At 50.5% G+C, this 27312-nt stretch overlaps 4 protein-coding genes across 5 annotated transcripts; all 4 read right to left on the bottom strand.

Annotated features, from left to right (window-relative positions):
- Positions 1-167: 167 nt before the first annotated feature.
- c1qtnf2 (C1q and TNF related 2) lies at positions 168-2251 on the bottom strand. The gene is made up of 3 exons (XM_067247931.1): positions 2129-2251; positions 1502-1758; positions 168-1396 (listed from the first exon to the last, which is right to left on the bottom strand). Exons 2-3 carry the CDS (start codon positions 1749-1751, stop codon positions 756-758), a joined length of 891 nt encoding a protein of 296 aa, XP_067104032.1. The 5' UTR covers positions 1752-1758; positions 2129-2251; the 3' UTR covers positions 168-755.
- Positions 2252-2904: 653 nt separating this feature from the next.
- On the bottom strand, positions 2905-8611 carry slu7 (SLU7 homolog, splicing factor). Its single transcript, XM_067247553.1, has 16 exons — positions 8512-8611; positions 7945-8133; positions 7625-7778; positions 7426-7506; positions 7101-7265; positions 6699-6767; positions 6347-6388; positions 5950-6081; positions 5736-5833; positions 5533-5600; positions 5031-5170; positions 4647-4808; positions 4370-4474; positions 4036-4119; positions 3704-3826; positions 2905-3542 (listed from the first exon to the last, which is right to left on the bottom strand). The coding sequence occupies exons 2-16, from the start codon at positions 8106-8108 to the stop codon at positions 3366-3368; spliced, it is 1764 nt and encodes a 587-aa protein (XP_067103654.1). The 5' UTR covers positions 8109-8133; positions 8512-8611; the 3' UTR covers positions 2905-3365.
- A 2287-nt stretch (positions 8612-10898) lies between these two features.
- On the bottom strand, positions 10899-24005 carry nsd1a (nuclear receptor binding SET domain protein 1a). The gene is made up of 23 exons (XM_067248094.1): positions 23731-24005; positions 22249-23129; positions 21263-21404; positions 20957-21129; positions 18834-20661; positions 18565-18686; positions 18225-18468; positions 18015-18106; positions 17840-17887; positions 17663-17750; positions 17301-17500; positions 17067-17180; positions 16791-16914; positions 16315-16515; positions 16028-16207; positions 15304-15460; positions 14778-14983; positions 14293-14405; positions 13758-14144; positions 13375-13516; positions 12437-12543; positions 12092-12296; positions 10899-11866 (listed from the first exon to the last, which is right to left on the bottom strand). The coding sequence occupies exons 2-23, from the start codon at positions 23110-23112 to the stop codon at positions 10899-10901; spliced, it is 6705 nt and encodes a 2234-aa protein (XP_067104195.1). The 5' UTR covers positions 23113-23129; positions 23731-24005.
- Positions 24006-25044: 1039 nt separating this feature from the next.
- Positions 25045-27232, bottom strand: si:ch1073-44g3.1 (uncharacterized protein LOC797133 homolog). Of its 2 annotated transcripts, none has more exons than XM_067247906.1 (2): positions 27053-27232; positions 25045-26623 (listed from the first exon to the last, which is right to left on the bottom strand). In XM_067247906.1, exon 2 carries the CDS (start codon positions 26615-26617, stop codon positions 25928-25930), a length of 690 nt encoding a protein of 229 aa, XP_067104007.1. In that variant the 5' UTR covers positions 26618-26623; positions 27053-27232; the 3' UTR covers positions 25045-25927. The 2 variants fall into 2 exon arrangements, with proteins under 2 accessions (XP_067104007.1, XP_067104008.1); XM_067247907.1 differs by having other exon boundaries at positions 25045-26620.
- Positions 27233-27312: the final 80 nt, after the last annotated feature.

Below are 27312 nucleotides of genomic sequence, written 5' to 3'. Positions count from 1 at the left end.
AGTTCTTTCCGTTTGTCACCTTTGTCACAATTGTGATCTTACTAGACTTGGTCAAAATGAAATTGCAAGAGAATCATACGGCGGAGATAATATATGTTGTATATAAATAGTTTAGAAGGGGAAGTAGACTATACTTTATTATTGACTGTATAAGTTAGGTTTTTTTCTGAAACTAGATGGTTGGGCAATACAAACTAGGCCTATAGATAATATTTAAAATGCATGTTCACAAATCTTTATAAAACGTATTCTTCTTACTTGTCATGTTCTGCACATTTGAACTATCCTAAGTGCGGCCGGTTCTCACTCCCTCTCCCACCCACTTATGTACATTTCCAATCCACTCCGGTAATCAAAATTAATAACAGTATCAATCCTGCAGGTCTGTATATTATTTAGTACATGATAAAAACTAGAATGGCCACGGACAGGGCTGCAAATGACATCCAGAATATCGCCACCTTGTGGTACGTTCTGGAACAGGTGCTCGGTTTTGATTCATTCATGCCAAACGCTTGTACTGATGGACAGAGCAAGTACACTACATGAACACAGGTTAGGTAGGCTATACATTAGGCATATGTAATAATAATATGCATATGCTAATTTTATAAGCATAATAAGGATTTCATTGATCTCTGCTACAGTGGCAGTAGTGATACATGACATGAGTTCAGTTGAAAGTGTCATTGTTTTTAGAATCATCCACTAAAACCAATCACTCAACCCAACCAACAAATCTATCAATCAACCAATCAGCTGGCAGCTTCGGCGTTGGCCTTCCCGTCCTCCTCTGTCAGGTAGACCTGGTCTGCGTAGATAAGGAACCCAGTGAAGGTGCTGTCAGTCCAGAACGGGTCGAAGAACAGGCCGTTCTGCTCCGAGTAGAAGATCTGCAGCCACACCTGGTCCTCACGCTGCAGACGGAGAACGGTGGAACCAGAGGCCACATCGCTGTTCCCCGTGTTGCCGTCGAACGTCTTGATCTTGTACTGGCCGTTGTGCACCAGCCCGATGGCCAGGTGCTTGTTGGACAAGGTGATGTCATAGGAGAAGTAGTAGACCCCGGGAACGGAACACACAAATTTCCCACTCGTGGCGTTGTAGTGCTCCCCCTCGTTCAGCAGGATGCGACTGAACCTGATTGGCAGGCGCTCTTTGGGGTAGCTTTTGGTCATGGCCACGGAGAAGGCAGAGCGTGCTGCCTTCCCACAGTTACAACCTCCAGCCGCCCCTACCTCACCCACCTCCCCTGCCTCCCCCTTGACGCCCCTCAAGCCCGTTAATCCAGGGGCCCCACGTGGCCCCTTCTTGCCCCGTGGCCCGGCCTTGCCCACCACCCCCTCTCGGCCCTTCAAGCCCAGCTTGCCTGGGTTGCCTGGCCTCCCTGATTCCCCTGGAAGAAAACACATGAAGAATCAGTGAGTTAAAAGTCCCCACTGTGAATTCTGTCTTTGTGTTTGAACCGCTCTGATCTGTGTGGAGATTCCACTGATCTTACCTCCACCTCCCCTTTCCCCCTTCTCTCCATCGCCCCCGTCCGGGCCATCCTTCCCTGGGGAGCCCATGGGACCCGCAGACCCTGGAGATCCAGGAGGTCCGGGGTGTCCGGGTGGCCCCTGGGGGCCAGGAAGGCTGCACACCAAGTGGGAGGAATGGATGGTAATGTTACGGCCTTTCTTCCAGAAGGGGTAGGTAGACTGGGAGGAAGCCAAGACTATTGAGAACAGCAGCAGGATTGGTTGGAGCATGGTGACACTGACAGTAGCAGAGTAGGGGGGGGGGGGGGGAGGGTGCAAAAAGACAAAAACAGGTATGTTTTGAATTTTTACGTTGGACATTTTATTGTCAGTTGACTTACATGATTTGTTGTGAGTAACAACAATACGTTGAACGCGCACGATGACTAACACGCAAACCATTTGAAGGTTTCTGTTGTAAATGACAGCAACGACAGTTGACACAACGTTGCTTAGATAAGAACCCAATACATAAAACAGACACACGGTTTTAAAGTGTGAAAGTTAATGTTTTAAAGATTATTATGAAAGAGTTACACGATATGCATCTTGTATGCATATGTTTTTTTAACGACGTTTTACGAGTTATACAAAAAAAAGAAACTCACCAAACAAAAAACACGCCCAACCCTGTCCACGCAAACTTACAAACTGTCCGCTTACATGACAATCCTCTCCAATGTCACTCAGGTCTGAATGTCATCTTTAAAGTGCTGTGCAATAAATAAATCCTGTTCGATGTCTGTTATCTGCAGCGCAAGCTATGCTACACCCTCTCACTCGCCGTGTGTTGAAGCAGCGCATCCAGCCATCAAATACCATCACCATGATGTAATTACATACAAGCCAAAGTTACAAGACAAGTACAGGTTATCAATAATAGTTTAATAGGCTGTTATTTTGGACCTGTCCATACAGTTCTACCAAGTATGTACTCTAGATTATTAATCACCGATGCACACTGGTGATTTAATAAAATGAAAGCGAGTTATCATACAACTTTACATCGATGTGTAAAAATAAGGACTTAATAAGGACCAGATGTGTTGAGATCGGCGCCAACGAAAACCCACAAATAAAGTTTCAGCTGGCGGGCGAGGCTGTCTGTCTCCCCACCAACCCACTGAGCCTGAGCTGCTGGGACTACCCTCTTTCCCAAGGAGGGGTTTAAAGGGTAAAGATTGTGACACACCATTGTTAATTGAGAGTAATTGCAGTCCTTTTCTGTATATTTGCTTTGAGACTTCGACATGAGGCAAACGTACCTCCCTCCAGCTTGGTCTGAGGGATTTCCCCGCGGGTGTGTACAAGAGCACAAGGACATTTTCAGATTCTTTAACTCTTTCAGAGGAAACCGATGATGTAATAAATTACTTGGAACCAGTTACTTATAAAATGTTTTTATTCCACCAAAAACCATAGCACTGTGCGAGGCACCGTGTACAGAAGTGAATCAGCTCTTTTAAATCAGATTAACAAGGCATCCTACGCCGTTATTTACAAACACGGAAAAATATATTTGACCACACTTTATAAAAACGTTCACTAAAATGATCACAGAACAGAGCAAACCAGGCGGTCTGACAGGCTGCAGTCATGGTTGGGTTTTGACTGGACTAGCCTTATCTGTTGTGTGGGTTGAAAGTGTGGTTGACTATCTAAAGGCAGAAGGCCCAGTTTCCCAGACACTGACACAGATTCAAGAAAGAAAATCAATTTTACACTGAGAGGGAATCAGTTGTAGACTAGCTGTAATGTGTGGTTAAGGGGAGAGTTGAGGTGCGCTGTATGTGTGTGTGAAAGTCAGTCAGTCCGTCCGTCTGTCCATCCATCCATGCGGTGTCACTAGTTGAAGAAGTTGGCCATGGGGTCATCCGGCCGGCAGCGTTTCATCCTGAAGGCCTCCATCTCCTCCTCCGTGGGCTCCTTCACCTCCAGCAGACTGTTGTAGGGCCTCTTCCTCTCATCCACCTGCAGCAGGACCTCCACCTGCTTCAGGCGCTTGTCCTCCGCCAACAGGGCCTGGAGGGGGGGGGGGCACAGAGACGGTTGGTAGAGGACGTACACAAACAGATGTTTACTCACCCTTTCTTTTTTCAATACAAGTGCATTTTCTCTCTCGCTGGCTCTCGCTGCCTCTCAAACACACGGTAGCTGGACTCAGAATTCAAGGGGAGGTTTACCTTCTTCAGCTTCTCTTTCTTCTTCTCCTCGTCCTCAGAGTCGCTGCTGTCAGAGTCGTGTTTCTTCTTGTTCTTCTTACTCTTCTTCTTCTTCTTCTTGTCCTTCATCTTCTCTCGGTGCATCTACATAACCATGATTACAGTCTCAACAGGTGCTACAAGGCATGCCACCAGGGGCTCAAGCCAACCATAAGACAACCTGATTTGTTATGGTATTAAGAAAAATATACAAAACCTAATATTATGGTATTAACAAAAACAGACAACCAAATATGGTGAACTCTCTCTGCTCAGTGTCAAGAAGACCGCCTGGAACAGGATCTCGTTCTTACCTCCAGCAGAGTCTTAGGCTCCTCCTCCTCCTCCTCCACTGGCTCTTCCAGCCTCTCCTCAAACGGAACACATGCCGAGCTGGTCTATAGGTGGAGAGACATGTCAATCACCTCAGCCTCTGGGACTAGCGTAAGCAAAACAGGTCATTTGGTTGCTTCGATAATCTGGTTTTGGAGAACCTCAAACATAGAGAAGTACACAAAAGTAACTAAGATGACTAAATGTAAATATTATTTTTTTTCCCCTAACATAGAATTGGTCCTGACATTCTAGAACCAGACAGTAACACAGATCTTTAGTGTTGTTTGTCCTTAGCTCCTCTGCAGTCCTTACCGCGGTCTGGATCCCGGCCTGCCCGGTGCAGTAGCTCTGTTTGACCATGGAGTGGCAGCACTTAAAGCCCCAGTAGCCTTCCCTCCAGAACGAACCCCAGATGCACTGTTCACAAACAAGGAAGAGAGAGAGACAGAGTCAGGAAAAATAGCGTCCAGGCTCGTCAACCACAGCTGTTCTAAAGACACATTCTTGCCACTTCCATTAACATGTCCTGCTGTTATAGGTGGAGCCGCCCAGTTCCGGAACCCTTGCGGCCTGCTCTAGAACCACTGACCGTGTGGTTGTTGACGAGCACGTCCTCCTCGTACTTGGAGCGAGCCACAGCCTTCTCCTGGCCCTTCAGCACGGCGCCATGGCGGGAGTACTCCACGTAGTCCTCCGTCTGGGCCAATAGCAGCTCTCTGGGGGGGGCGTCCAGGTGCTCCTCGCCGCCGTACTGCGGGAGGACGAGAGACGGGCGTTTAACGGCGCTGCTGCAAACCACTGCCGTGGAATATCTGACACGCACACGTGGGAGACTTGTCTCTGAAACCCAGAGCTAAGTATTTTTTTTTTTTTTTTTTGCTTTTTTTCCATGTTTATTTCTCCCCCTTCTACAGGATGGCTTTTCCACTCTTTATCTCCCCTTTCTCACACACACACACACACACACACACACCCTCTCCAGGATGGTCTCCTTCTGCTGGTCTTTGAAGTCCTCCTTCTTGACCTTGAAGGACTGGTGCAGCAGTTCCAGTTTGGTGGGGTCGGCCTGCAGGTGCACCTCAGAGCCCTTGTCATAGGCCTCCCACGCAAACACTGGCAGGGAGCAGGGGAAGGGATAGAGAGGGGGAGAGGAGAAAAGCGTTTTTTTGTAAAAGTTTTTTTTTTTTTTTATGTCTATGACTCGTCTAAGACTCATCGGCTCTTTGTGTAACATCCTGACATAGCTTTCAGAAAATTCTAAATCCCACTACATAACAGGATTTGGAAAATAGGAACACAACACATCTTATATCTGTTTAGTTCCACAAAGGCCCATTCTCAAAACATAACCGAGAATAGTCCTGACTCGGAAATCCTATCTCTATGGATACGTCCTGGAGACAAATCAAACCACGTCTTCCCCGTGTCCTGAGAGGAACCGGTGAAAGAGGGAACCGAAAGGCTGGAGGACTCACGTTGTGTCTGAGCCATGGTGATGGTGTCTCCCGAATATCGTACAAAGTTATCTCCCGCATAGCCCACTCTGTGAAGAAGCACAGTACACATTCATTCATGAACCGAACAAAGTACACAGCCACTCAGTGGTGGAAAACCGACCAGGTTCAGTAGACAGATCATAACATGGATCTACAGGACACATGGATGGAGATAGGCCTACTCGTCAGGGTTCATGCCCGTGTTGGAGTAGGGGTTCTCCCTCATGGCGCGGGTCTTGGGGTCGTAGTAGGCAGAGTTGGGGTCCAGGTTTCTCAGGTACTGGAGGAGAGAAGACAGGGGACATTATAATACAAACCAGAGGCCACATCATCATCTATATCATCATCTACATCATCATCATCATCATCATGTGACCTGCCCGTCGCCCTGCTCACCTTCGCGATGTCTTCTCTGATTCGCAGGTTTCTGACTGTGATTCGTCTCTTGGAGTCAAAGTTCTGCCCGGGCATGTCGATGTCGTCAGCGTACTTGTCTTCATCCTCGTCCTCGCTGTTGTGCTCACGCTCCTGGCAGGAAGGAGGCAGGAGGATCACAGGAGGTCCCACAGACGGAACAGAAACATTTGATCCAGCAGTGACGCCCTCTTAATGTAGATGGGCCAAGACAGACCCGAGTTCCATAACCTCAAATATGACATCGTAGCTATAGCTAGTTATTATCCCATTGCATTCATTAACACTGAAGACTTAAAAGTATAAATGTGCTTTGTGTTCGGTGTGAACACAGATAACACAGAGGTCAGCCATGAAGGAATGCAGGAATGCATCATACTTGTGTGTGTTCATCATCTCCCCACTGGTTTCTGGAGGAGTTCTATTGGGGACAGAGCAAAGTTTATCAGCACACACACACAATAAAGCAGACATAACATAGAATGTGTATCCCCAAAAAAACATACGAAATACAAACATTCCCCATACTCTTGCCTAGATGTACTAGCTAGAGAACTAAGTGTCTGAGGCAGTGTTTCCCTGCTCCAACACACCTGATTCGAATAAACGGGTCGTTATCTAGCTCTGTAGAAGCCTGGTAACGAACATGCATTTGAATCAGGTGTTGGAGCCAAGAAACATCTAAAACATGCAGGACAGGGGTTAAGAACCACTGGTCTGAGAGGACTCACCGCTTGGTCTACCATCTTCCCTGTGGCCAACTCCTCCTGAAGCTTATGGGCTTTCAGCGTTCTCTTGGCCTAAAGGGACAAACGCAAGGTTAGAGTCAGGTCAACATCTTGGTGAACGGGATGTTCAAATAAGACCCTTTCACACTGTCAGAATGTCCATCCGACATACTGACAGTGTTGAATTCATCTACCAGAGTCAGATGGCTGAGCGGTTAGGGAATCGGGCTATTAATCAGGGGGTTGCCGGTTCGATTCCCAGCCATGAAAAATGACGCTGTGTCCTTGGGCCAGGCACTTCACCCCAATTGCGTCGGGGGGAATGTCCCTGTACTTACTGTAAGTCGCTCTGGATAAGAGCGTCTGCTAAATTACTAAGTGTACCAGCGCTAGCCGGTGTCTCACCAGGTCTACTTTAGCGTACTCCTCCACGATGCGGGTGTGGTCCTCAGGGTCATAGCCATTCCAGCGATCCCTTTTTCCGTCGTAGTCCAGATCCAGGGAGATCTGGCTGTGCTCGTCAGGCGCCATGCCCGTCCCAGTGAACTGGGCCCCCACCTTCCTGGGCCGCTGGGGGAGGGCAAAGAGGAAGGGGGGGGGGTTATATCTGCATTACAGACTTACCGAATCCTTAAATTGTTTGCCTCGAGTCTCTGTTGAGGCAACTGGATAGCCGTATCAAGGACAGCAAGATGGTGCTGCGGAGAGGAGAGTTCCTGGTAGAGCTCACCTCCAAACAGTCTTTCTTCTTGTGTGTTATGGCGCCGCAGTTCTCACAGGAACCCTTACGGAACTTGGTACTCACAGATTTCTGTTGAAGAATGCGAGAGGGAACTTGGTAACCCAATGTGTGTGTTGAAAGTGATTCTGTGGATGAGTGAGTTTGAGTGAGACAGAAGAAATGTGTGTGTGTGTGACGGTTAGCTTACCTCCTGCACCCCTCTCTTGTACCACTCTCCTATGCTGGAGAACTGCTTCTCATTCTCCTCCTGGGGCCTCTGATGCCTAAGGGTCGGCCTCTTAGAGGGGTCGATGTACCAGGGCACAGATGAGATGTACTGGGGGATGTGAGGATTGATGTCCCTGGAGACATGAGAGAGCGGAACGCAGACAGTTTATGAGGCAGGTGGGTCCACCAGCAGCTGATATTCTTTGACCTGGCGAGTCAAACGTCTAAATTATTGGAACTCCAACTGCAATTACGGCAAGGCCTCGTTCATGTTTTTGACTCCGATGGGCACACACTTACTTTCCCTCCTCGTCCACTTCAGCGGGGGCATTTCCCAACTTCCTCTGCTCTTCTAGCTCCTTCTTCTTCCTCCAGTCCTCCCGGGTCATCTTCTTAGGTTCCTCCAGACCCACCACCCCCTCGCCGCCTGCCTGGCCGGCTTCGGCTTCGACTTCTTCAGGCATGGTTTCTGGGGTAAACTAACGTTCCCTGCGTGTGGGCAACCATTATACAGCATGTGAATTAGTATAGGTACTAGCATAGCATAGGTATTAGTAGCCTACGTATACGTAAACATAGTAAACATCTTCAGTAGTAGCCTATTGTATCCTTCAGGTTACAATGTTACTGATAACTTGCTTTTATTATCCACTGTCGTTAACTAAACAGCATGTAAGCTAGATAGATCCAACTACATTTTATCCGATAATACTTTAAGTAGCAAGACAGCTAGACTAGCCTAGCTAGCTAGACTAATGTTCGTATTCCTCATCACAATCCATCGAATAATGCATTTTTAAAAGATCGTCAAAGACAAGCGCAACAAATTAATTACTTCATTAATTGTATTTCTGATATTTTGGTTACCTGGTGTGCAACAGAATATAGGAAAATATTAACTATTTAGAAATCCAGTGTTGATTTTCACGTCTGTTTACAGCACGACTAGCGTAGCCATTTTAGAAAAATCTCCTACGTCACGTGTCCTAATGTCTTCTTCGGTGTTCTTAAGAGGGAGCGACGCCATAAGCACGACACCTAGCGGACAAACTGCCATAGTCGTTTGTCCTTTGTTGTAGGCATGGCACACAGGACTTGTGTAATAACGACTAGACATGGATGTCTATTGTAAAACTTTACTTATAATATTTATTATACACAAAGGAGTACAGTACGGTTCATGAGTCTTCTCATGGCAGCAAAACACCCCATTAATTCAGAAAGTCTGTTTCTGTGTCACCTCTAAAAGAGGGGGCTGAGACCTCTGCATTTGACCAGTTGGCATAATCATCATCACAAACACACACACAAAAAAACAAAAAAAAAACATAAAAAGATAATACATGTTTGATAAATACAAAACTAGGCAAAAAGGTACATCTATTTCTCCCCTTCATGTCGAGGAAGGACAGGACACTGGGCAGGCAATGTAAAAATGGTAGTGCTTCAAAAAAGATTGGGATAGTAGTTTACAGAGTAGCTTCTTGATATGTGTCGGAGGTTGGAACCAACTGATTGTGTCAGAAAGCACGATGTAGAGGATTGTAAGGCCCTCAAATGGCTGACAGCAATTCACATTCTCTAAGTACCAAATCTACATCTCAACTACAACTGTTTTTTTTTTGTTTTTTTTTAAAGAAAAAGACTACAATATAGTTCAATGAAGGGTTGGGTAGGAAGGAAATTGCGCTTTATAGTTTTGATGCCATGCCCTCTTCATCTGTGTACTGGCTCCGTTTCAGTCAACATTCAGAGCCACGGTTTCAGTTGGGGCACTTGTTATGGCTGTAGCCATCCATTTTGTTACCCATTAGGATCCCAATTTCAGTAAATAAGATTCAGTAGGGTGAGGAAGTCAGAGATCGTATTTGATAAAACAGCTCACGAGGACCAACTGTAAGTGAACGTCAAAACTACCAAACAAACAACCTCATGAGTCATACCAGAGGGGTGGAATTAGAGAACCGGTTCTAGGCCTGGTGCAGGTTGACACACAGGCGGCCCTGCGGTTCTTGTGCGTTGTGAGATGTACCTTGTGTGCTCATACAGAATGTACAGTGGAACATCACATTCAGGTTGGAACTCAACGGAAGGGCCAGTGCCAACGAGTTCCGGAACACACGCCTCAATACAATCCTGAAACGTTTCGTTAGTCGTTCCAACCAACCAATCACACAGAACTTACAAAGCAGCCGAATGACGAATACAGAGAAAAACGGCGGCAAAATTCGACCTGTTTTTTCTTTCTTTTTCAGCAGCCCAACAGCAAAGTTAGGTGATGTAAGTGAACCCAGTCATGTAGGCCGAACAGGACTCTTACAAACAGGTGGTTTCATGGTTAGTTTTCCAGGTAGCACAGCACTCAGGAGATATAAAACATCATAAAACTCTCCAAGCACTGTCCTCAAGCTGTGACTGTAGTGACTTATATTGCTTTGAATTATTTTGCAGACACTGATGTGTACTTAAACATACTGCATCACAAACAACTCAGATGAAACCTGAAAGTTAACTCTTCATTCAGACAAACAGAAGGGCATTCTTTTGACAGATGCGACCTGGGAACAGTCTGCATGGGTCCATGAAACATAATTAGAAACAGTAATCAATAACGTAATTCTGTGGACGAACGGTAGCGATGATGACGAGCGCACGGTGGATGACTGATGGCTGGGAGATGCTCTGAACTCTTGGAATGTAACTAGTTGTCCCGTCATATTGTTTTCCTGTCATGATCAAGGAGCTTCTCAGATGTAATCACAGGAAGTGGAGTTATCACAGCTTCATCCTGCGAGACGCTGAGCGGTCCTCACATTTTCAACTCGTGTCAGGGATCAGTGAGAGAGCCTTACTCGTCGTTTGTGATTGTTCTAGTTACGGCATAACTGAGACGCTGTCTAGTACAACCATTAAGATGTAACATGAGTGGACTTTTTGTTTACCAACATTTTAAAAACAATATGTAAACAACTCTTGAGAGAAAGAAAATAAGAGTTTAGCACCAGACACTAATTAACATATGAACAGTGGGGCACCTGATGGCTGGCTGGGTCAGGCCTCCCTTTAGCACCAGTTCTCATCCCATCTCGAGTTTGTCTGCGGTTCAGGAAAGGGGTGGCAAGGCAATGCAGCACCAAGGCAGCCTCTTATGTCACCTCCACCCAAGACTCTACCTGTGTAAGTCTGAGCCTCAGGAGAGATGGATGGATGGAAGGATGGATGGAGGCCATAGGAAGACCCAAAGGCTACAGAGTTTATTTCACTTCGTCCTCCTCCTCTTCTACTGCTCCCCATTCCTCCTCCTCCTCACCCTCCACCTCCTCCTCCTCCTCCTCCTCATCATCCTCGTAGTCCCCCCAAGTGTCATAAACATCCCCTCCTTCCTCCTCTTCCTCCCCCAGTTCAGCTCCATCCTCTTCCTCCTCCTCTGCTAGATCCCCTGCTTCCTCCTCCTCCTCCTCCCCTAAATCCCCAGCAGGATCCTCCTCCTCCACAACCTCCATCTCCTCCCCTTCATCCCCATCTTCCTCCTCCTCTTCCTCATCCTCATCCCCCTCTACCTCCTCATCCTCATCCCCATCCCCCTCGACCTCCCCAAAGTCCAACCCATCCACCTCCCCATCCTCCAGGTCACCATCTTCCTCCTCCTCGTCCTCCTCGTCCTCCCCTGCATCCTGCTCCTCCTCGTCCTCCCCTGCATCCTGCTCCTCGTCCTCCTCTCCCGCATCCTCCTCTTCCTCCTCCTCCTTGAAGGAGGAGGGAGAGGTGTGGAGGTTGCCTTCCGCGCTGTAAGACAGGTCACTGTAGAGGCCGAGGCTGGGTGCCGAGGTGGAGGGGGGGATCTTGGCGGTAGAGGTGTTGATGAAGAGCCGTTCAGTGGTGGGTTGGAGATCGGAGGGTGGCAGGGCCGCAGTGGAGGGGGGGGCCGCGGAGGAGGATCCAGCCAGGGCTCTGGGAGGAACCAGAGGGTGGGGGGCCGGCAGACCCATGCCCCCAGGCCTGAGAGAGGTCATGCTGGGTACGTACTCCCGGATCTCCCCCGGCTCCAGGGGCTCCGGGCCGCAGGGGTCGTGCTCGCTGCAGGAGAGGCGTCCGTCCAGCTTGGAGATGAACAGCATGCCCTCGCGGTGCTCCTGGCAGAAGGAGTTGGGACACATCTCGCAGAAGGACGCCGCCTCGCCGCCGCACTCGTCACACTGGTGCCAGGGGCACTCCCAGCGACCTGAGGAGGAACACAAAACACACACACGTTTATGTCTACAACCACTGGTCTGAGAAGGTCCTCTCAAGAGCTCACAAAGGAGGCCTGGCAAGTTCAATCACAACTAAGTCACTGTCAGACATTTTATGAAAACAAAAGGGCACTTCCATCTAAAGAACCCTGTTCACAATGGAACCACTCAACCTGGCAGGTTTGGTGCCCCAGAGCCCACCACCTCTTCCTCACCTGCTGGTCTCTTGGAGAGGTTGAGGCAGTCAGCGTGGTAGACCTTGGGACAGCCGGGCTTCTTACAGGACACGATCTGTCCTCCGTCGCCGCAGCTGAAACACTCGTCCTCTCGCTCCTTCGTCACCTCCAGCTTGCTCTTCCTCTTCACCTGAGCCTTCTTCTTCCCCTCCTTCATCTTCAGCTTGTCGGCAGACGGCTGGTTCTGATACACACACACACACAGAGGGATTAGTCCTCTCTATTTGTATTTACTGTACATATTTTGGGGCTTTTTCTGGACAGAGACAGTTGAAATAGACGGGGAATGTAGGGGAGAGAGAGAGAGAGAGCTCCAGGCCTCACCTTGGGTCGCACGCCCAGGAAGCCACTGCAGTTGGGAGCTCCACATTTACACACTGTCTTCCCGTTCCCCAGACACTCCAGGTTGTAGTTAAAGGTGAGCTCCACACCTGCACAAACACACGCACACACACACACACATTACGACACACTCCTACGACCATGTGTTCCATCACAGATTCAGTTATTTGATTTAAATGAACACCACACACACACCCAAAAAATCTTTTGAAGAACCAAGGTTAAACTCGGTTATCCGTGCTGGACAGAATCCCTCAGTTAACCCCTCCAGCCCCAGCCAGTCACGGAGGGGTTAACTGAGCAGGTGAGGTCAGTAAACAGCCCCCTCCCCCCTCTCATTAGGACAGAGTAGCCTCCAGTCATGGCCACTGTGTCAACAGAGGCCTCGCTCTGGATAAGAGCGTCTGCTAAATGACTAAATGTAACATACCAGGAGACGAGGGGGTCGTGTCTGTTTACCCACTCTGGAGGCCAGGTGTTGTGGAACATGGTCATTCATTAACTGATTTAAATGGCAGAATGGTACCCCACAACAGTCTCGCTTTAAATACACGTCAACTAAATCAAAGTTTTAGGTTTTCTAGTTGGAAGTGGGTGTTCAGTTTGAGCTCAGCCTGTCATATACAGCCTGAAGGAATGCGGTCAGTCTGAGATATGTGAAGGAAAGTGTGGTCCGTGTGAGGTGTGACTGTGGTGGAAGTGTGTCTGGGGGGAGTCAGGTGGCTGAGCGGTGAGGGAGTCGGGCTAGTAATCTGAAGGTTGCCAGTTCGATTCCCAGCCATGCCAAATGACGTTGTGTCCTTGGGCAAGGCACTTCACCCTACTTGCTTCAGGGGGAATGTCCCTGTACTTACTGTAAGTCGCTCTGGATAAGAGCGTCTGTTAAATGACTAAATGTAAATGTGTCTGGTCCAGCTGACCTTTGGGGATGTCCTGCTGGGCAAACAGCCCCACCCTGGTGTCGCCGTTCACCGTCCACTTCTGAGTCTCACAGTTGGGCTGGCAGCAGTGGTTCATGAAGCGGGCCTGGTTCCCCTTGGGCCCCGCGTCGATGATGCGGTCCTGAACACGCCACAGACACAACTTTACCTGACAACATTCGGCACGGGCTGCGATGATTTAACAGTCAGCCTGTCAGAGTGTTTTAACGATACATATATGTTTCGGGGCTTTTTATTGGGCTTTATTGGACAGTGTGTAAATGATGTGTGACAAGAAAGGCAGGGAGAGCGAGAGAGCAAGAGAGAGGGGAAGACATGCAGCGGAGGACCGCTCTCCCAGGCCGATCGTACACCAGCCATACCTTGTCCAGCGTGAGCATGTAGAAGTTGCAGATGTCGTTCTCCTGGGCGTGTCTGATCCGGGCCCGGCACTCCTCCTCGTCGATCACCTCGCCCACGTACTCGTTCACGAACGCGCCCTTCTTGATGTCGAACACGGAGCGCAGGCCCCAGCCCCTGGCCAGGGTCCTGAAGATCTCCACCTGGCTGTACTGGCGCTTGGTGAAGGCCTGGTTCTGGCAGCGCTCCCCGGCCACACACACCTGGGGGTGGCACTCGTACATCAGCATGCGGTTGATGCACTCAGAGTCCACGCCGCACGGGTTCTCGTCCGACGCCTTGCAGTTACAGCGGGGGATCTCGGATAGGTCGGCCGTGATGATCTGCACCTTCCCGATTGGACGGTTCACCTGAGGGATGGAGGGAGAGTGGTCATTTTCACTTTGAAGTTCATGAAGTCACAGCTGAGAGACCATTAGGAACAGTGTGTGTGTGTGTGTGTGTGTGTGTGTGTGTGTGTGTGTGTGTGTGTGTGTGTGTGTGTGTGTGTGTGCGTACCTTGATGTGCCTGTAGGGAGGTGGCTTCTTGTCGTTCCTCCGGTCCTCCTGCAGCTGTTTCATCTCCTTCTCAGCCTGCAGCTCTCTGAACCGCTCTGCTGCCTCGTTCAGCGCTGAGGACACAGAACACACCTCCGTCACCTCTCCCCTCCTCCCATCACACCTCCGTCACCTCTCCCCTCCTCCCATCACACCTCCGTCACCTCTCCCCTCCTCCCATCACAGCTCCTCCCCTCTCCCCTCCTCCCATCACAGCTCCTCCCCTCTCCCCTCCTCCCATAACAGCTCCTCCCCTCTCCCCTGTCCCATCACACCTCCATCCCTTTTCCTCTGTCCCATCACACCTCCGTCACCTCTCCCCTCCTACCATCACACCTCCTCTCCTCCCATCACAGCTCCAGCTGCCTCCACCGCTCCACAAGCACTGCCCAAGTCCCTGGAAAAACCCTCCCAGCAAGAGAAAAAAGGGGGATTTTGTGCTCTACCTTTCTTGTAGACCGCGTCGGCACCCTTGCCCATCTTCTCCTTGTTGTTGGCGTCGCCCTCCATGTAGGGGAACACCCTGGCCTGGTAGGTCCACACAAAGTCTTTGGAGCCGAAGAAGTGGACGGGGAACTCCCCCACCTCGTGCTTCATACGCAGGATGTTCTCCGGAACGTTCTTGGGAAGACACACCTCCGCCGGCCACCACCTGGACACAGGACCCCAGGGTTAGCACGCCAGGACAACATCTATCTGTCTGTCTGTGTCTGTGTGTGTGGAAGGTGTTAGAGTACACGTGTGATGTGGGGGGTCAGATGGCTGAGCGGTTAGGGAGTCGGGCTATTAATCAGAAGGTTGTTGGTTCGATTCCCCGGCCGTGCAAAATTACGTTGTGTCCTTGGGCAAGGCACTTCACCCTACTTGCCTCGGGGGGGAAAGTCCCTGTACTTACTGTAAGTCGCTCTGGATAAGAGCGTCTGCTAAATGACTAAATGTAATGTGACGTTTCCTGTTTGGTTGTCAGCTGACCTGTATCGTCCCACTTTGACCCAGAGGATGTCTTTGAAGTGGGGCTTCTTCCCGGCTTTGCACTCGTTGCAGAACCAGCTGCCGGCGGGCATGTCGATGTTCAGACACTCCCGGTGGAACGCGGCGGGACACGACTCGCAGCACAGCAGACTGCCCCCTGCAGGAACACAGCGGGAACTACAACTCAGACACGTCTACGGGAACTCAATGTGACCAGTGTTAACCTTCTGAGCTCGTGTTGTTATGTTGTTGTGTTGTTATGATTCATCTTGAAGGGAAGGTTATAGCTGGAAGCACAGTGAAGTGAAAACTACGGGATTCCCATGAATTCCAGCTGTTCAGTGGTGTAGCTAATGCCAGGGGGGTTCTGAGACAAATCCAGAATGTTCTAAGTGCTTGTGGAAGTGCTTGTGTTCACCACAATCAGAACATCAGATATGCCTTGTTACTGTGTGTTTGATCTGCTCGTTATTTAGTGTTGAGTCCAGGTGCTTGTCAACTCTCTCTCCAGTCCGCTGGTCGTCTAACCCTCACAAACCCAGAACCTGAAGGCCACCCCGTCTAGCAGACAAGACAATAGTTCACCCCCACAGGGCATCAACAACGGCTTTCCCAACCAGGAAGTCCGCCCCCGGCTTTCCCAACCAGGAAGTCCCGCCCCCGGCTTTCCCAACCAGGAAGTCCCGCCCCCGGCTTTCCCAACCAGGAAGTCCCGCTCCTGTACCTTCGGAGCAGACAAAGCACCAGCTGACGTTGATGTGCTCATGGTTCTTGCAGCCCTTGCGGGGGGTGAAGTGGTTGGGGCACAGGACGCTGGTGTTGGCGAGGACCACGCTGCCTGCCGCCATGCAGTAGTCGTTGGCGTGGTAAGCCACGGGGCAGCGCACACACCGGGCCAGGCGACCTGCGGGGAGAGGGGGAGGGAGAACCGGGATTCAAAACGTGCTGCGGAGAGGCCAGAAGGCTCCGGAAGGCCTGAGGCCGCCCAGGGGGCGTGCGTACGGCTCGTACCTTTGGAGCTGCAGGGGTTGAGGGGGTTGGCGATGTGGCAGGACAGACAGGTGTGGAGAGAGCAGCGGAAGCCCTTGTTCTGGGGCTGCGCCGGCGTGTGTATGAACACACACTCGGGGTGGTAGAACTTGCCACACATGGGGATCTGGCAGCGCTTGACGCCGTCGCTCGCCTTCTTGCAGACGAAGCAGGTGTGCACACCTGCCACATAGAGGAGTTACATTTACATAATTTAGCAGACGCTCTTATCCAGAGCGACTTACAGTAAGTACAGGGACATTCCCCCTGAAGCAAGTAGGGTGAAGTGCCTTGCCCAAGGACACAACGTCATTTGGCACGGCCGGGAATCGAACCAACAACCTTCTGATTAATAGCCCGACTCCCTAACCGCTCAGCCATCTGACCCCCTGGAGTTATGAGGGAGGGGCAGGATTGTATGTGCTGTGGGTGGAAGCGTGGGTGGAGGTCATTCTCACCTGTTCTGCATTCTCCGCAGATAAACTTCCCCTTGGGAGGCTGTGACAGGCTGAGACACTGCAGGTGGAACGCCCCGTAGCACTGCCCCTCGCACAGCAACAGATCCCCCGACCGCTCACACACCTGAGGACACACACACGCACGCACACACACACACACACACACACACACGTAGCTGTCAGGAGACTTAGAACCACACATTACCAGCAGACCCGACCGTGTGAGGATTCACTTTGTGTTTGGGAGAAGTTGTCGGTCTACAGTCGTGGCCTCACCTGGCACACGTTCTCCCTCAGAGTTCCTGCTGTTGCTACCCCAGGCCTGCGGTTGCTAGGATACATGGCGTCTCCAGGGGAAGGGTAACTGTCACTCAGACTGGGAGAGAACCCCTAGAGACGGAGGGGAGATTGGGAACACCCGTCAACATCAGAGATCTTCATGTCAACATACACGTACACACAAACCCACACCGACAGACAGGCTACTAAACAGTCGTTGTATGAGCTGACCTCTGGTTTGGTTGCCATGGCTCCGTTAGGCTGTCTCTGGCTGGCCGCCTGCCCAGGAGTGAGCTTGACCGGCAGGCTTCCCTCCTCCACCATAGCCTCCACCTTAGGAGTGTGGAGGAGGGGGGGGCTGGGGGGCCGAAGGGGCCTGGGGGCGGAGGGGGACGGAGGGGGGGGTCTGCTGTCGGAGGTCTGGGCTGCAGCTGAGGAGAGACAGGGACACACAGCCAGTGAGACACCATGACACCCCCAGGAGACAATCAGGGGATCCTTCACTCAAACTAAGCTGTCTGTTTAGTCACTCAATCATTCATATGCAGGGTGGGTAAGTTTAGTAGCGGATGGCAGCGGGGGGGCTGGTGTACCTGGGAGAGAGGGGGTCGGTGCACCTGGAAGGGCAGGGGGACCTGAGGGTCTGGAGACAGCAGCCACCTCCTTATTCACGGATACAGCCTGTACAGACAAACAGTACGGGTTTGTTGGTCATTAGCAATTATTATTATTACAAAGCTTTTGATGTTGATGATGATGACACTCAGTACCTGAGAGTCAGGGGGACCTGGGGAACATGCACCGACGTTCTTCACCTCCTAGAAAGAGATTTAAGGACGTTTTATATACCATGTATAAGAAAGAATACGTTGTTAAAAATGCATTGCTCCAAGACGTTTGTTTGGATGTTTAATATCCTAACAAACTGTGTTTTTCTTGTCCAACCTTCTTCTTTGGTGGAGCAACGGAGACTTCTTCTATGGTGCACTCCAGGATCCTGTGGGATGGCTTCCTGGGTCTCTTCCTGTCCAAGTGGCCTGGAGAGGAACACACCAAACTGGGTTTTTCTATGTGTCTAGGACAAAGGTCAAACAGACACACTCACACACACACACACACACAAATACTCACAGACACACACACACACACACGTACCACTGTTCAGAGGAGACAGGTCTGTCCTTTCTGCGTCCTCTGTTGACACGTCAGACTCTAGTGAAGGCTGGAATGGTGACTGCTGTTGTACAGGAGGGCAGCCATCTTGGGACAGCTCTGGGGATGCCAGCTCCCAAGGGGTGCAGCTGGAGGTGTCTGTCCCTGGAGAGGTGCACGGGTGAGGGGGCACATTCCTTCCTGAGGCCTGTTGCTGCCCTTCTCTGTCACAGTTTGACCCAGAGCCCTAAGGAGAGGAGGGCGGTGACAGAGAACCAGTTATAATCACACGTTTATGATTAGTTTTTAGAACGGCTGTCAAAATGTGTTTTTCCAGTCGTACCATTCTGTAGGATTCTGTCACCTTCTTTGTTTTCTTCTTTGGGGCGAATATTTGTTCGTACTCCTCCGTGGACTCCAGGAGCCGCTTACTGGGTTTTCGAAGACGTTTGTTTTCAGAGTGTGCTGGGTAAACATCACAAAAAACATCGTGAACAAAACAATCCAAAAATAACAAATAACAGTAACATCCTTAAAAATCACAACATTGTGAAAAGGAAACCTGGTTCTTAACCTCCAGGAGCTACCGGAAACCCACACCCCCCTTCTCACCTGCCGCGTCGCTCCTGTCTGAGTAGCCCTCGTCCAGCCTCTCCAGGGTCGCACCAGGGGACCTGACGGGGTCTGGGGACCCCCCCAGCTTGTCTCTGTACACCCCGTTCACCTCAGCCCCGCCCCCCAGAGCCGAAGTCCCTCCCAGGCCCCCCTCGAACGCCTGCCAGCGCTTCTTCGGAGCCACTTTGCAGTCTGAGCTCTTGTCGAGGTAGCTGGACGACGGCTCGGCGGCGGCGGCGACCGGACGAACCGACCCGGACTCGGCCAGGTCGGCGTGCCCGCTGACGAACTCCCTCCCCCAGGCCAGGTCGGCCAGCTCCGGGGTCAGGCCGGAGACGCCGGGCCTCGTCCTGCCGGCCGGCGGCGTCTTCCTGCGCGGCTTGTCGGGGGTCCCCGCCGCCCGAGGGAACACCACCCTGCCCTCCACCTTGTAGGTGTCGCTCTTCATGATGGGCCTGGTGGTCCTGGGCTTGCTCCTGGCCGACGGGGGCTTCCCGTTCCGCACCGTGGCCCTGGGGGCCCGGTCCCCCCCGCCGCGCCCCCTGGAGGGGTCGTCCCCAGGGTGGGTGGGGATGACCAGGGGCTCCTCCTTGATCAGGGCCGGGCTGGGGGGCATGGCCAAGGGCTTGCCCTCCTTCTCCCTGGTATCGTGCATGTCCTTCAGGAGCATCAGGAATGTGCTGAATTTGTAGCCGCTGTGGGGGCGGAAGGTTCCGGACTCGCCCGAGTCGCTCTCCTCCTTAACCAGGGACTTGAAGCTCAGCTCCTTGGCGTCCTGGAAGGCGTCCATGGGGGACAGGGGGGAAGACGGCGAGGAGCAGGATGAGATGTCCGACACCGCGTTCTCCTTCTTGATCTTGAGCGGGAGGACGGGGGGGTGGCTGGACCCGGCGGCGGGCGGGTTCTCGGACCGGCGGAAGGAACCGTTCCGGGCGTGGTTCCTGTCGGGCTTGTGAGCGGCGGAGGGTACAGCTCCCCTGGAGGACTCGGTTTTGAGCCTGACGTTAGAGAGTACGTCGTCCTCGTCGTCACTGCAGGCTCTCTCTTCTCTCGCCGCCTTGAGCTCTCCCTCCTCCTCGGCCTTCAAGGCTCTGGTCATGAGTCCGCAGCTGGCAGGGAGGTGTAGAGAGTGCTTGTCCAGGGAGCTCTCAGCACCCTCACCGAGGCGCTGTCTGGGCCGCCGATCCTTGCCACTTCGGTCTTCAGGCATCGACGGAGAGCTCTCCGAAAGGGTTGAAGAGCTGGGTTTGACGTTCTTGGGAGAGGGGTGTGGCAAACGTTTCTCCAGAAGCTTCTCTTTGGCCTTCTTAGGAGCCTGGTCCTTCTTGGAGCCCTTCTCAGAGTTCTGAAGCAGGGGCTTCTGAGAGCGTTTGGGACACAGGATCATGGGGACGGAGTCCAGGTCGGCGTACGGGGAGTCCTTGGCCTCCTCCCTACGTGTCTCCCCGTCAGCGGAGATTCTGTCCGCCACTTCAGAGATGCTGGAGGGCTCCTTGTGTCCCCCGACGATGTGGCCGAAAATCTCCGACAAGCCTCTTTTCTTCTTACAGGGTTTCTTCTTGTTGCCGTGGTGGGAGTCTACAGAGTTCTTGACAGGCTGCCGCTCGCCTCCGTTGGCGACGGGGCTGAGGAGGGGAGGGTGCGTGAGGCCAGCGGAGCAGGAGGGGGCCTCCGGGGCTTTTTCCTCAGGCGCTGGGGAGGGCACCACGTCTTCTCTGCTGAAGGTCACGGTGGGGTCCTTGGGCTCCCTCTTCAGCAGGTCTGGCAGTTGGAACTCTGCCTCCAGCACGCTGACCTTCCACGCTTCCATCAGGCGTTTGGGTATCTGCAGAGAGACAGAAATAACACTCAATATTATCATTCAATAAATCCTCATGCATCCTAATCAAGACCAATGCAGACCACTCTGTGTGAGCGTACACAAATCGGTCAGTTATTTCAATCATGCAGTTTGGAGCTATTTAGTTTGACAAAAACATTCTTTTGACCAAGCAACTCGGTAAGAGATGTTATTCATACGACCGAACGTTTAGTTTAGCACAGTACCAAAGCAGAGCAGTGAGTGTGACTGATATCATCAGACAGCAAAGGCAACGCAGGCTGGGTTACGGTGTCGTTACCGTGTACTTGTAGTCCTTCTCCCTCTGCCTGCCTCTGCGTCTCAGCACAGGAAGGTTCTGGAACTGGTGTCCTCCCTGGAAGGGAAGCGTGGCCTTCCCTGGGACCCAGGCGTGGTCCGCCATCTCCCCCACCGTCTCCAGGAAGTACATACGGCAGGGCCTGCGACTAGGCACTAGGACCACCACCACGACATTAGTGAAAAAGACAACGACGCTAGGGAAAGCATTGGCGGTATGTGGAAAAAGGTAAACAGAAGAAGTAACGGTCCCCTCCTCCCATGCTCTCTCTCTCTCTCTCGTCCTTACCCTTCATCTTGGTGTGGACTCCGTCCTGAGGGTGTGTGGTGACCTTGCAGGGCCACCAGGGGCGACGGTTGAACTTGGCCCACACCAGGTTCCCCTCCACGTACCTGACAGGGGGCACGGCCTTCTTTTTAGGGCTGCTGGGCTGTAACAGGACACACACACACATCAACACTCTGGTAACAAGACCAACACACACACACATCAACACTCTGGTATCAAAGACCAGCGCGCACACACACATCAACACTCTGGTAACAAGACCAGCGCACACACACAAACATCAACACTCCGGTAACAAGACCAGCACACACACATCAACACTCTGGTAACAAGACCAGCGCATACACACACACATCAACAATTCCAAAACAAAACCAGCACACACACACACATCAACAATTCCAAAACAAAACCAGCAGACACACATCAACACTTTGGTAACAGGACCAGCATGCGCACACACACAAACATATCAACACTCTGGTAAACTGACAAGCACACACACTTCAACATACCACGACCAAAAGATGAATCCATGTTTACTACAGTGAACGTGCTATATTCTATATTAATATGTAGTCAAATTACATCTAGATGAAATGTAATCTTGAAACTTGACACACAGAAGTTCCCCTCTGTCACTCAAGAGAGAGGCCTTTCATTTTAAGGTAACATATCCCAGGATGCACCAACTGACAGAGAGCTCTCAGTCCACATATCTACAAAGAGCCAGATAGACAGACTGGGTGATAAGAATCTAGAAAGTCGAATAGGATTAGATAAATGCTAAAAGGCGTTGCATTTTTGCTGTGAGACTATATGTTTTCAAATGTGGGTGTAAAAGATTTTATTTATAAATTCTGCTGTTAAATACTTTTTAATTAATAAAAAGTGTTTGTGGGGAAATAGTTAAAGCTACACCCCTGAGTTATCCCAGCGTGACCCGAGTTATCCCAGCGTGTAGATCACATGTGGGAGAGACTCACGTTGGAGTTACAACTGCTGGTGGGCGACATCAGCCCATGGTCTGGAGTCGAGGCCAGTTCACTGTCACTGTCCGACTCCTCGTCCATGCTCCACCCGTCCCCCATCCCCACGTCCGGCAGAGCGCTGGGGCTGAGGGCGGGGTGGAGCTCCGCAATGGTCTTCGCCATCAGGTTGAAGACGGCAGGTTTGTACGCGCTGTGCTCCAGCCCGGCGCGGGGGCAGGGGGCAGCCGCGAGCGTGGCGGCCGGCGGCCCCGTCGCTGCCCTGTCCCGGAAGCGTCCCAGGGACGGCTGGAAGGGGACCAGCTCGTCCTCGTCCTCCTCTTCCTTGACGTCCCCGTTGTCAAACAGGGTGGACTCGAAGTGCAGGTATCCGTTTGGGATGGGCGAGCAAGGCTCCTGGCTGTCGGGGCTGTGAGGGGAGAAGCCGTTCTTGTCTAGGCCCTGAAGGGACCCGAAGGACTCGTCGTTACCGGGAGAGGGGGGGCGCTGCGGGAGGGGAGACCCGAATTCGGAGCGTCCTTGCGGACTTGACGAGTGCAAATGGTTCCTGCCGTGGTGGAGGTCCTTGTGGTGCTCTGGTCGGCCGTGGCTCATCGTGGAGAGGTCCTGGAGCCTGATCAACGAGCCGTAGCTGTGGGAGGACCTCTCCGGCCCGCTGTGTCCGTGAGCCGGGGCCGGTCGGAGGCTGGAGGAAGCCAGGTGCATGGCGGACGGTTGCTCGTGGCCACGCTTGGAGCTGCTGTTCTGGGTTCCATATGAGGAAGGTGTGGTGGAGGGGAGGCCGTTGGAGGTCCTCAGCTCTGGCTGGCCTTGGCCGTACGCTGAGCCACTCCTGGCAGCCCGTCTGTATGACTGATTCATGTTGTCATGGCTCTTTCCTGTCAGGTAACACAAATATGCAGGTTAGATCCGGGTTATTTGAAAACGTGCGCGCTAGATAACGTGCTGTGTTTTCCGAGCCAGGTACAACATGCACGGTTTCAGAAATGAAACCAAACAACGATTTACTAAAACGTGTACATTACTACGACAACTATATCGCTTTTTCACTTTAAAGCGACACTAACGCAAAGCGACAATACAAAGGGCACAGCCATCCACTGCACACACACGTAATACGCCGACATTACTGGCTTCCCTAGGCCGTCCGGGGTAGTGGCAGGGGAAACAAAAAAAATCAGGAAACGACTACTGACCTGCTCCATTCATAATACAATCCATATCGCCTAATGTCAGGATTGCCCACGTGTTGTTAATTGGAAAATAAAACGATCGTCCAAAATATAATAGTATACCGTTTAAAAACGCTGGCACTGGCTGTGGAAGAGGTGAGCCAGTGCCATCACAAAAAAGGCTACAGTGTGGCTCACACAAACCCACAGCCTGCACACCGTCACAGGGGCTTCCATTATCTCACAAAAGGACAGCCCGAAACACGCTAAAAACAACTTACGTGGAGTGAAAACGCTAGAATCTTACCATTTGGAGGTCGGTTACCACGAAACCAACTGCGGGTCTTTTGGAATTGGACATGAAGCGTGTGTTTTTTTCGATTTGTGAAAGCGGATCTGGAGGCTACAATCCCAGCAAGCAGCAGCACTAGGCCAAGACTCGGCTCTCATTCTCTCCACTTCATCTGCCTGAGCAGCGGCGGCCCGTTTAAAAACAATCACCACTTGACAAAATAAAAATGAAAGCATCCCACAATCTGTACAGCTGCAAGCGTCAATGTGGCACACATTGGTCTATTACAACAATGCAATATTATACACTACATGCTTATTATCGTTCTGTCGAAGTGCCCCTGGTTAGGTTAAAACAAGCCGAGGCTGACTGACTGCAAGTGAGAAAGCGACCAATCCGCACAGCCACCCAACCCCCCGTCTGCAGCTCACTCTGGGCCGGGGCACTCACCCCCCCTCTTACTCATAGCCTGGGCGATACTGTAATTGTGCTTGAGGAGTGTCTGGCACAATAAACTAAAACGATCGAATAAAAACAGGATTACTATATCCAGTGTATTTGTTCACCAACATCCCCGAATAGGTCTATTAATAAACACAAGGACTTGCCCATAATCCATCAAAAGGATTTGACAAAGCCTTCATTCGTAAAGTAGGCTACTGTTACTGATCAATCTCTCCATAGGTTTAAACCTAGGCTAAAATATTTCCGCGAATGCCAATATTTTGATTAATTTATGCGTACAATATACGTGGATCAATTGTCAAAAGGAGTGATCGAAGTCGGCCTGGACAAACGTCAGACGGCGCGCCATGTTGCTTGGTTGGGCAGGAAATAACAGGCCGTGCGACAGAGAACTACGCGGTAGTAGGCTACACTTGAATAACCGCTCACAAACACAATGACCTCGATGATCTATTTAGTACAGAAATATTTTATTCCATTGTGGTTGTTACGTTTCAACTGTAATCAGAACACATGTACTAAATAATGATATATGCAGATTAAAGAGAAAAGCTGCCTACAGATAGGACCACACAATATGGACGAGTGGAACCTAAGTGTGTAGCATGGTGGTCAACTAATAGTTCCGCGCACGTAAAATGCTCATCTACTCATCGACGTGAAATTTGACACTGTTCAGGCCATTGTCTGTGTGGTTGCTTTCTTTAATGTGCACGCTTGTTTTCGTTAATGGGGGAATCACTGAGTCAGCGTGTGTTTACTTTCTAATGCATGTTTTATGATGACTATGTGCGTTGGATCTGTTTGTATTAAACACGTCCATATATGAGATGATACATTAAGGAGCCACTGTATTTGGATTGATCCTTTATTTCTTTATTTTTGGTTTTACATACATAAGCACATTTTTTCCACATAGCATTTTCTCTGTTGTTTAAAATAAAAAAAATTCTAATCAACAGCGTAACAACAAACAGCTCATTCAGGGTTTTGTTTGACGGTGAGGACAGGAGGAAAATACCATACACAGACAAAAGCATTTTCACAATGAAATAATTCATGTGTTCAAAGTAATATGTGAGGATATTTCGATAAGTCGATACAAGCTTACAAAAACCTGCTCAATGTTATATTGCGCTGGATCCATTCCTATATGGTATATACAGTAGTTACAAAGTAAAGTACATTGTACTGGACACAACACAAAAAAGTACAACACTAGCATACACCCAAGGAAGAGAAAAAAGCCTGTGTGTTGTGTGTTTGTACTCTAAATTACGAGCATGTTTCATCATGACCAGACCAGGGAAGCTACTAAGCTAATCAGGATAACAATACAACATTTATCAGAGCATTAATGAGCACATGAAAATCATATATCCCAAACAGCTTATAGAAAAACACCACCCCACCAGAGATTAGAACAGTATTATGATGACGATTAAGATGGCTTTCATTCATGTGTAACTACTCAGATTGTATTCTATGCCTCATGCATCTCTGTTAAACAAGATAGCATACGTCCTATAGAAATAGAGTTCAGTCATGTACTGGGAAAAGAGAAGAGTACACAATGACCATAGCAAAGTACATTAAAGAGAAGCCATTCTTTGTCAGTTTGAGATGCCAGGTTACCAACAGTTCACATCTTCAACACACATATATGCCCCTCAGGGGTATTGCAGTCATTCGGTGTTGGACATGCACTTGAAGTGAGTTCCAAGCTGTTCATCGAGTACTACAGGCCTTACTCGTTGGGCTCCTCCACTTTGCCACTGGGCTCACAGATGCCACGTTTCTGTATCATAGTGTACGAGAACGGTGTGACATCACAGCTGGCATAGTCTAGTTTCTTGGGCCCGCTGCAGCTGCTGAAGTCGAGCTTCTTGGTGCCGTCGCAGTTGCCGTCGCAGCTGCCGTACTCCAGCTTCTTGAGGCGAGCCAGAGTCTTGATGCTTCCAGGAGGCCTGCCCGGGCTCACCTTGTAGCCGGCAGCCTTGGTGGTCCCCAAGGGCCTCCCAGGACTGGTTTTGAACCCCGCAGCTTTTGTGGTCCCCAGCGGGCGTCCGGTGCTGGTCCGGTACCCGGCTGACTTTGTGGTCCCAGATGGCCGTCCTCTCCGACCGGACTTAACGATCCCTTTCTTCTTCTTGGGGCCCTCCGGCCCCGGTGTGGCCTCGCTGCCCCGGATTCTCACCGTTTGGGAGTGGAAGTCGTTCTGGTTGTCCTGCATCTGGCAGGTCATGGGTTTATGCATGCCTTGTGTCAGAGGTGGCAGACTGGGGAGAGGGAGCTGCAGAGTGGGGTTTTGGGGCGACGGGTAGAATTTATTGGACTGTGAGCTGCACAAGTCAAAGTGGCTGGTTGAATGCTGACAGTCCTCAGACAACCCTGTCATGCAATAGTCATTGCTGCTGCTGGTGACTTGGTGCATCATTTTCTACTAGAGTTGGGTAAAAAAAAAAAGGATAGAAAGAGCATTTTAATCAATTTCTCATTCTGTCTTTCTTTCTTTTGTCTCTCTCTCTGACAAATATGCGCGTGCACGCACGCAGGCACAAACACACGCACGCAAGGATATTTATGCGTTACAACTGGATTGTTCATTTTGATTTAGCTGAAGTTGAAATGTGATAAGTTATTACAACTATTCATATAGGCTTGTGCATAAAAAGCATCGGCCAACTATAGCTTTGGTATAGCAAAACCTGACTGTAAAGAAATCGACAAAGCAATACATGGCAATTCTTACGTTTGCATTGCATGAAACACTGACAGTTTGATAACTCTGCGCAATTATTAAGGGTATACTTTGCAACTGCCGGCGATCTTTTGTTTTAGAACGAAATCTTAAAACGAAAAAATCACAAACCTTATTTGTAGGCGGATCATGGAATGCAAAGGGTTAAATATAAAACATATCCTTTTTCCATCCTTGACAGCCACAACATCTTAATTTCAAGCGTGCAATCTGTACTCTGGTATCCATGAATATTGTCTAGCGACAGGATCGCAGTGTGCGGCAGTCATTTCAAGCTTATCTATTCTTCTAAGACAGAGGTTTAAATAAGAAAGGCAGCCATTTTCGCCCGAAAAAAATTAATAAAATATGCGTCTGCATAGCGCATGCGC

The sequence above is a fragment of the Osmerus mordax genome, chromosome 12 (assembly GCF_038355195.1).
Source record: "Osmerus mordax isolate fOsmMor3 chromosome 12, fOsmMor3.pri, whole genome shotgun sequence".
Lineage (NCBI taxonomy): Eukaryota > Metazoa > Chordata > Actinopteri > Osmeriformes > Osmeridae > Osmerus > Osmerus mordax.
The sequence above is the reverse complement of the archived record's forward strand: the minus strand, read 5'-3'. Positions and strand labels throughout refer to the sequence as shown.